General features: G+C 38.6%; 1 protein-coding gene across 1 annotated transcript in view; it reads left to right on the top strand.

Moving 5' to 3' along the window:
• Window positions 1-1,345: 1,345 nt before the first annotated feature.
• LOC111584532 (poly [ADP-ribose] polymerase tankyrase-1-like) overlaps window positions 1,346-9,772 on the top strand; it is a 29,958-nt gene continuing 21,531 nt past the window's right edge. The window contains exons 1-4 of the mRNA XM_023293690.3: window positions 1,346-1,492; window positions 6,546-6,807; window positions 7,912-8,021; window positions 9,556-9,744. Of these exons, the coding sequence (XP_023149458.2) occupies window positions 1,346-1,492; window positions 6,546-6,807; window positions 7,912-8,021; window positions 9,556-9,744 (708 nt within the window). The remainder of the gene's footprint in view (window positions 1,493-6,545; window positions 6,808-7,911; window positions 8,022-9,555; window positions 9,745-9,772) is intronic.

The following is a 9,772-nucleotide window of genomic DNA, read 5'->3' as shown; positions in this document are numbered from 1 at the left end:
TCTTAACTCAGTCTCATTAAAACAGACTCTAATTCAGTGTCATCCATCCATATTAAAGTGCAGTTACCCAAAATGTTTGTTGCATGAGCTCCAACAAAACCTGTCCAGGTAGAAGGCCACTTTGACAAACAGGAAGTGGAAGATTCCAAGCAGATTTATAGAAGGGGGAACCGGACTGTACTAAGTGTGGTGGAGTATAGAGGGGTGTTTTTGTGGGTCTTTAAGGCTGATAATGATTATTAGTGAGACATTTGGAGTAGATATTCATTTGCAGTAAATGAAAGTATTTAAAATCTTGGAGTTAAACTTAGAAGAACACAAACTCTAACAGAAAACTTTGTTGATATGTTTTTGTTTTGTTTACAGATGTTAAGTTAAAGGAGTTTTATTCGTTACGTATAACCAATCAAATCACTCCAGAAGACAGAGCGACCACAGGTAGATAAAGGTTCAGAGCCAAAGTAGCACCATTTTTAAATGTATTTATTACCGTAAATCAGTAAAAATAAAATACCAATAGTCAGTAAATCCGTCAGTCCACAATTACTACAATTCTACAATGTATGTCTCTTTCCTTTGACTTGTTATTTGTACAATATATGATGTAAATGACGGCGTTTTTTCATACCAAAGGCTATACTATGATGTTTTCTAACAGACATACCATGCTACTCTGGTTGTTCTGGTCCTGGGCCACTGCACTCCTCCTCTGTTGTTTTCTGGATTGTACTCAGCTGCATGTCTTCGTCCATCCGGCCTCCGTTGACTCGTCCCGCCTGCCGTCTCTGGAGCTGAAGCTGGATTGGAACAGACCAAAGTACAGTCCAATCACGATGCCAGCTGCCTCTCAAAAGGCTCCTTCATCTGGCAGGTGGCAGCACTTCTTCTGAGGGGAAGCTGAGCTGGCCCAGCAGAACTTTGGAGATGACGTTGATTAGCTGCTTAAATACCATTATATACAGTCTATGGTAAATATGTATGTGAATCGCATCATTGGCTGCAGCAGCCAGTCACCGGTCACTCACTGACTCATACTGAAAAATAGCACAGAATGAATTGTTACGTGTTTATTTTATTTACAATTTAGGTTGGATTTTTTTTTTGTGTGCGCAGCGCAGTAGTGTGCGCGGAGAGCATGTCAGCAGTGCGCAATTGCGCACGTGCACAGCTTAGAGGGAACAGTGGTCCCGAGGTGAGACTAATCCCGTGTGAATAGGACTTTAGTGGGAGTTTAGTAGAAGTAACTGTTCATCCTTTTCTACTGTAAACTCAGTGATGAGAACTTGGCCTATAAGATATGTTAGTTCTATAATTAGCTGTATCATTACATATCCACTAAGATAAAATGTCTCCCTCGGGGTCAGTGTGTGAGCTTTACATGGAGGTAAATTCCAGTCAGTGCTCCCAAAACAACTGTCAGATATCAGCAGCTCCCTCAGGCCACACTTTGACTGATCAATCGGTTCTTCCAATCAGAGGTCTGGAGGCAAAGGTTAGAGACATAGACTGATGATTGATTGTCCACAGTGGTGGGCTGGTTTGGCATTTGTCCACTCTGGTCAGAATATTCTCTGAATTTTGGTTGGATTTTAAGCGAGCGATTGTGATTCTTGTGTCCTTGTTTCCGCCTCCGACGTGGAATTCGTGCATGGAAGTAGCAGAGTGTGTTCTCACACTTTGCTGTTAATCTGCCATGGCCTCAGGATGCAACTGTTCCCTGGTTTTGAATAAGTTCAGCGGTAGGTTTTCCTTTGTCTCCTCTGTTTGTTGTCAACTTCCTATTGTCCCGTTTTTGTGTCGGATTTGTGCTCGGAATAAATCTCTGCTGCATTCGCTCCCTGCGCCCTGATCATCTATGAGGAGCTTACAAAATACAGATTAGCATTTTCTTTGTTCGGGAAGACGTGTAAGAGCATAATGAATTTCTACTCAACTGAAGTACAATCTGTCTTATTAGCACTCAGCGTGAAATGTGTGAACTTGAATGACTTCTGAATCTCTGGGTGTGACGTCTCATCATCTGGCAAGAGACCGATTGTTAATTAAGCAGTGTGACTTTTTCCTGTTTGGAGTTTCTGTCTGTGAAGAGTTTCTTGAGGTGGCTTTCTTCTAGTCTTTCAATCATGATGGCACTCAGTGTTTACACTGAATATCCAGCTCCTCTGTTCCTCTGTTCCTTAATCCTGCTACTAACAGACCTCTATGGACAGAAACACTTTATTCTAGACTGAAAAACCTCAGAACTATTTGATATGTTGCTGTGAAACTTTGTACAGACATTCATATTTTCCAGAGGGTGAACTCTAAAGACTTTGGTGATTCTGACTGCTCCTGTAGCGCCACCATGTGGTTCATATTTGAGGTTTTGAGTGCAATGTCTCCCCGACCAACATTTAGATTCTGGTAGACAGTTGTAGTTCACTTTTGAAAATGTAAACTCACAGTGAACATTTAGCTTTGTGAAAAACCCTCATCCATCATCATTTATACACTTTGTCCCTCTGAAGGTCACGGACAGATCGTCAGTCCACTGCAGGGTCAAAAGAGACAATCATTCATGCTCACATTTACACTTATGGCCAATTAGAAATCACCATTTAACCTAGAATGAATGTCTTTGGACTGTGGGAGGAGCAAACCAACCCAGCAACTACCAAATAAGCAAGTTCAACTTATAAAATCTTACTTTAGGGTCATTAAATCTCAAATCATCAGAGACCTTCTGCTCAAACATCTCTGATATGCCTTCAGTTTTATTTTTTTTAACAGGAAACTATGGACATTTATAACACTAGGTGTGAAATTTTAGATTGATGGATCAAATACTTTGAGATTTAACACTTTTTACTAACTTTCACGCATTAAAATTTGAGGCTATGTTTGAACGACAGTATCTCAGGAACTATTACAGATAAAAGCCTGAAAATTTCACCATATCATTGATTCAGAATCTGCTATATTGGACAGGTAGATCAAATAGTCTCTGATTATGATTATGGGTGAGTTGAAACATGAAAATAATTTAATTTTTCTGACACTACTACTTGATATTTAAATGTATTCTCTATGTTCTGTTTGTAATATTGTGACACTATTACATTTGGTTCAGAAAATATCACTAGTTGACTTCTGAATTATTATTTTTTTTGTTAATATGTGCTGAAAGATGGGACTTTTCATGAATGTTTTTTTTCATATTTCAGCTTACCCATAAACAGAGACTACTTGTCCAGTATCACAGATTCTGAATCAAAGATGATAGAAAATAACAGTAAATATTTCACTTTTATCTTTAATGTGCAGAAACACAGGGTGAAAATGGGTTGACAGGCAGTTTAAATATATATGAGGAAGTATTGAATAAATCAAGCTCAAATTTCACAAATATCTTTATAAATATCTATATTTTATGCCGTGAAACTTCTAGACAAATCAAGCGATGACAAGAAGACGTGCCTGTAAAAAACTGATGATTTGAGACAGATTGAACCTGTAATAAAAACTACTTAAGTTCTGAAAACAATTCAAATATTTTCCACAAAATTAGCTAGAAGTTGCTTTAATTTGCCTGTAAAAATAATGACCTTGCTGAGAGTTTGCAGCAAAATTGCCAAAGAATGACCACAACTGTCAGCCAGAAAAGTAGAATAATGCAAAAGGTACCATTTATGGAAAACAAACTGGCATGATCACCACTAGTGGAAGTTAAGTGAAACTTTTGACATTTTTTTTGGCAAACTAACGTCAAATGTGTCCAATGTTTTGTTTTCGAAGTCAACAGTAGTTAAATGCTGTAAAATTTGTATCAGATGTTGCGTTTTCCCCACGTTTTACATCATTCCATCTAGGGATGTCCAATATTATCGGCCCAATATTGGCATAAAAATGTAATATCGGTCAATATCGTTATTGGGGTTTTTTGCCTATCATGAAAACTGATAAAATAATGCCTGGATTTCGACGGCATTTACTCATAGAGGGAGGGAGAGAGTGAACTGTTGTTTGAGACAAATATATATATATATATATATATATATATATATATATATATATATATATATATATATATATATATATATATATATATATATATATACACATACATACAACGTTTCCATCTGAAAGCCTTATTGCATCTGAGAATGCATCCAATGGAGCATCACAATAAAATGAGGCCTGATGTGTTAATTCCACCACAGGAGATATGTGATGGTACCTAAAATTAGTTAAATAGCTCACATATATCGCTATTGGTTGATATCGGAATCGGAAATTCAGAGTTGGACATTATCAGCAAAAAAGCCAATATCCGACATCCCCATAGAAACTAAGATAATGAACATGTTAACACTCCCGCTGCCTAAATATCAGCATTGAGTTTCAGGCAGTAATGTGACAACAAACAACGTAACTGAGCTGCTAGCATAACTTACATTTAATGTGAAATCCATTTCCTATCATTGCTTCCAGGTTCCAATGTAAAATATTTTTTCTTTGCTTGCATATAAACATCCCCAACTATTTATATTCTAATTCTCCCGGACCGAGGATAAATTACAGTGAGAATGTGATTGCAAAAAGCAGCGGGAGATAATAGAAATCAAGACGCCGGGCAGAAAAATCCTAGCAGGTCTGAAAAAGATGAAGCTATGAGAGATTTCTAACGGACAGTTTCAGACCAACAGTGGAGACCCAGGGGAGTGGTCCCACAACATCCAATTTTAATGAGCGGATTTCAAAACTTACAATGAAATGACAAGTTAAGCTGTAACCTAGGAGACAGCTGAGCGATGAAAATGTCTGCCTTCCCCTCGTCCCCCGGGGGTATCTGGTGTTTTCCACGCCACTGGGTGTCCTGTCCTCACCTCTCTACCTCCTCCGGTTTCTCCCTCTCTTCTGCTCTCTGGTGATTTACCTTCATCCTCTTCTCACTCGTCACTTGTCATCATTTCTTCCTTGTTGAAGTGAAACGTCTCCACTGGGGTTGGGATGGTTTGAGATGTTGAGGGACTTTTTTTTTTTTTTTTTTTTTTTTTAGATTCAAGCGCAGGATGGCAAGATTCAGTTTAAAACCATGTATTTATTATTACTAAGGATGTCTGATATTGGCTTTTTTGCCAATAACCGATATGCCGATATTGTCCAACTCTCAATTTTTGATTCCAGTATCAACCGATACCGATTTATGTGGACTATTTAATTCAGGGGTGTTCAACATGCAGCCCGCGGGCCAAAAGCGGTCCTCCAGAGGGTCCAATCCGGCCCTCAAAGTGTGAAAATTCCAGAGAAGACATTAACTGCAGATTGTAAATTAGTAAAACTATAAATTTAAAATCATTTCTAGACCATGACAGGTTGTTTTGATCACAAAGTAAAATCCTAGCTTGTTCATTGTTCGTCATTTTGTCTCATTTTTGTAATATTTTGTAGTTTTTGTTGTCTTTTGTCTGACTTTTGTCGTTTGTCTTGTGTTTTTGTCGTTTTGTTTCTGTTTTTTGTTGTTTTGTGTTTCCTTTTTGTCTCGCTTGTGTTTTTTGTCTTGTTTTTGTAATTCCGTTTGGCTTTGTTCATTGTCTTGTGTATCGTTTGTGTCGTCCTGTGTTTTTTTTTGTCTCACTTGTGTTCTTTTGTTCAACTTTTTGTTGATTCGTTTCTTGCCTTTGTCATTTTTGGTCTCATTTGTGCAATTTTTTTGTCTCATTTTTGTCGTTTGTCCGTTTTTTTGTTCCTTTGTAACTTTTTGTCAAATTTTTTGTCTGTTTTTTGTTTTATTTCATGGCATTTGTCTTGTTTTTTGTCTCGTTTTTGCCATTTTGCATCTCATTTTTGTATGTTTATGTATTTTGTGTGTTTGCTTCAGAAATTTCAGTTTGTTCATTATGTTTTGTAAAAAAAAAAAAAAAAAATCCTTAAATGTGAACATTTTTAGAATATACATTTTTGCACTAAAACAAAGGAACCATGTGGAGTTGTGGTTATTTGTATATTATTATTATTATTTTTATGCTGTGATTTTACTGGTCTGGTCCACTGGAGATCAAATTGGGCTGAATGTGGAACCTGAACTAAGATGAGTTTGACACGCCTGATTTAACTAATTTTAGGTAACATCACATATCTCCTGTGGTGGAATTAACACATCATGTCTGATTTTACTGTGATGCCGCATTAGACGCATTCTTAAATGCAACAAGGCTTTCAGATGGAAACACTGTCTGTGCAAAATAAGAAAACTACTTCAACTTAAGTTATGGAAAAAAAGCCATAGTTATGCCTTTTTTTCTTTTTAATTGTCTCAAACAACAGTTTACATTCTCCATCCCTCTATGAGTCAGTAAATATCGGTGAAATCCCTGCGTTATTTTATCGGTTTTCATAATAAGCAAAAAAACAACAACAATATTGACCAACATTACATTTTTAGGCCGATATCGGGCCGATATCTGACATCACTAATTATTATCACACTTACTGGCTTCTTGGCATTTCACAGATGTATTAATCTGTGTTTTGTTTGCAAACACCGTTTTGTTCTTAAATGTTAGTGCGTGTTCACTCACTGGATAAATGTCTCTTTAATTCTCCAGCACGGAGCAGATCCGACCAAGAAGAACCGGGACGGGAACACGCCTCTGGACCTGGTGAAGGACGGGGACACCGACATCCAGGACCTGCTCAGAGGAGACGCTGCGTTGCTGGACGCCGCCAAGAAAGGCTGCCTGGCCAGAGTGCAGAAGTTGTGCAGCCCCGACAACATCAACTGTCGGGACACGCAAGGACGCAACTCCACTCCGCTGCACCTCGCAGGTAACAGAAAGCTGCACAGGTCACTTTAGGAAGTCATAAAAACTCCCCGATTAAGGATTTAAGCGACTCTGGGCTCGGTGTACTTGCTGGTGCCAATCACTCCAGTGTGTCAGTAAAAACCGACCTTGGATTTTAGCACAGCGCTAAGAAGAAGGCAGTAAACACATCCACAAAGTCCTGAATACAAAATCACCTCATGGACTGACAAGTGGCCGGACCAGCTTAGCAATTTATCAACGATTTTTAATTACATCATTTCCAAAGCTCCTTAAGAATCTTTGTTTTTCATGCTGAAGATTCTCCACACATATTGTTTTATGTACAGGAGTTCATGTTATTATGAAATATGACCTCCCTTAATGTCACCTCCATGTTTTATTGCTCATCTGCAGCTTTATGGCTCACATCAGATAAATTTTTTTTGGGCAGTTCACATTATTTTTTAAATGTGGTTGACATCTAGTGCTCAAAAACATCACAATGCAGCACATTTTGGTGCAGAAATAAACACAGCCACCACTAAAGTCTGCGTTTATAGTTCCATTTGTGCAGCGGTACGCGAGTATCAACCCAAATACTGACGACGTCTAACACCTCAGTCCCAACTTCCTTTACTGCAGCTGACTTCTTTAAAATATTTACAAGAATTTTCTTGCCACATTTGAGGGATTTTTTAAAAATCTAACTTTTAAGAGACACTTTGAAGGAATTATTGGAATTTTCTTCCTGAAGCTTTTACAAATTTTCATAAATTTGCGGATTTTTTTTGCTGAATTTTTTAATTTTTTCAGGCAAGGAAGCAATATTTTTTAGTGCTTGTAAATGAGGACAACAGGAGGGTTAATTGGAAACTGTTATGCTGCAGACTGCTGCTTTACAAGTTAAGAAACTGCTGAGAAACCCTTTGAAGGATTTTTTTTCCCAAAGATCTGACCACTTAGACACACGCCCACGCACCCTCTGCCTTCATCTACTTTCTTGTAAGAGGAAAAGATGATTGTGTGTGTTGTCACGCTGCAGCTGATGTAGGCTGACGTTCTCTTCCGTTACCTGACTGCGTCTTTGTTTAACCGTCCGGCTGTGATTCCTCCGTGGTCTCTGCAGCCGGATACAACAACCTGGAGGTAGCCGAGTATCTGCTGGAGCACGGAGCCGATGTGAACGCGCAGGACAAAGGAGGGCTGATACCTTTACACAACGCTGCTTCCTACGGGGTAAGACCACCACACAAACACTCACATTTTACTCACACTGCTCACTTTGAGTTCTCAGATCAGTTCCAACAGTTGGCAATTTCTGTTTAAGTCTAAATTCTTGACAGATTATGAGATATTACTGGGATCAGCTCATTCTAATCAGTTATTTTAATGCTTGAAATGCGACAAAGCAAAAGAATTTGTTGATTCTGTTTGGTTTCAACATAAAGATTTGATGTCTTAAATTATGATTTGTTTTACTCCAAACTGAGTTCTGTTGGGTCTTGAATTATTTTCCATTGCTATATGTTTATTATTTGTCTGTTTTAAGTCTGACTTTTCTCAACATCAGGGGTGTCCAACATGCGGCCTGTGGGCCAAAAGCGGTCCACCAGAGGGTCCAATCCAGCCCTCAAAGTGTAAAAATTATAGAGAAGAAATTAACTGCAGATTGTAAATTAGTAAAACTATAAATTTAAAATCATTTCTAGACCATGACAAGTTGTTTTGATCCTAAAGTAAAATACTAGATTGTTCATTGTTCTTTTGTCATTTTGTGTCTCATTTTGTAATATTTTGTCTTGTTTTTGATGTTTTTTGTCTGACTTTTCATTTTGATCACAAAGTAAAATCCTCTATGGTTCAGTTCCAGATAGCTGTGACTAAATGTTGTGTTCCTTTGTAGACACTGTGATCTGGAAGTTGTAATGTGGAAATGATAAACTGAGGCTGAATGTTGTTGAAATTTAAATTATTTTTCTTAAGTAACTTCAGGATGTTCATAATATCTGGTAAATGTGAACTTTTACTGAGAATCTTGTCAAGTTTACTTTGACATATTATATTCATGTAGGTGGAAATGAATAAGAAAAATTGCTTTTTTTTACTGTTCACAACCCAGTAAATGTCTGCAAGTTTCTCATATTCTATTTATAATATCTTACTGTAAAGACCTCATTTATTTCCACTCTATTCCTGTGTCAGTTTATTCTCAATATTATACTCACTGGAGAAGTACATGTATGTGATTTTTCCCTTCATCTGGAGTCTTTGCGTGTGTTCGTTTGGCTCTTGTCGGCGTTCTGCTCCTGACAGTCATGAAACACATGTTAGCATGAAAGCTTGATGAGCTCCGTGTTTTGAACGGTACACACTCAAACGTCTCAAAACAAGCTACATTATGTTTGACGCTACGACTAGATCCGAGGACAGACGACGAGGGAGAAGAAGGAGACGTAGGACTGGTGGGGAAACAGGAATCATGACGGAGTTAATAATTCAGCTTCTGTTGCAGAGCGGCTCACATTTTCCATTTTTTCTGATCACGATTTCCGTACACTCATTCACCAACTCTTCACACATTTGCTCGTGTTAAACGCTTCTATTGCCGTCGTCTTTCTCACCCAACCACCTCCTCACTCCTCTGATGCCATGTTTTTTTCTAATCTCTCTCCTCTGCTTGGCTTTAAATATGTCCTGTTTCTTCTTCTTCTCCCTCCTACCTGTTCTCTCCGTCTATCAATACCGCTTCTTCTTCCTCTCCTCTGTCTAGCATGTGGACATCGCCGCCCTGCTGATTAAATACAACACGTGTGTGAACGCCACAGATAAGTGGGCGTTCACTCCTCTTCACGAAGCCGCCCAGAAAGGACGGACTCAGCTCTGCGCCCTGCTGCTGGCCCATGGAGCCGACCCCACCATGAAGAACCAGGAGGGTCAGACGCCGCTGGACCTGGCAACCGTAAGAGACCACTACTTCATTATTATGC

Source organism: Amphiprion ocellaris, chromosome 10 (assembly GCF_022539595.1).
Source record: "Amphiprion ocellaris isolate individual 3 ecotype Okinawa chromosome 10, ASM2253959v1, whole genome shotgun sequence".
NCBI classification, from domain to species: Eukaryota; Metazoa; Chordata; class Actinopteri; family Pomacentridae; genus Amphiprion; species Amphiprion ocellaris.
This window is presented reverse-complemented; position numbering and strand designations above follow the sequence as displayed.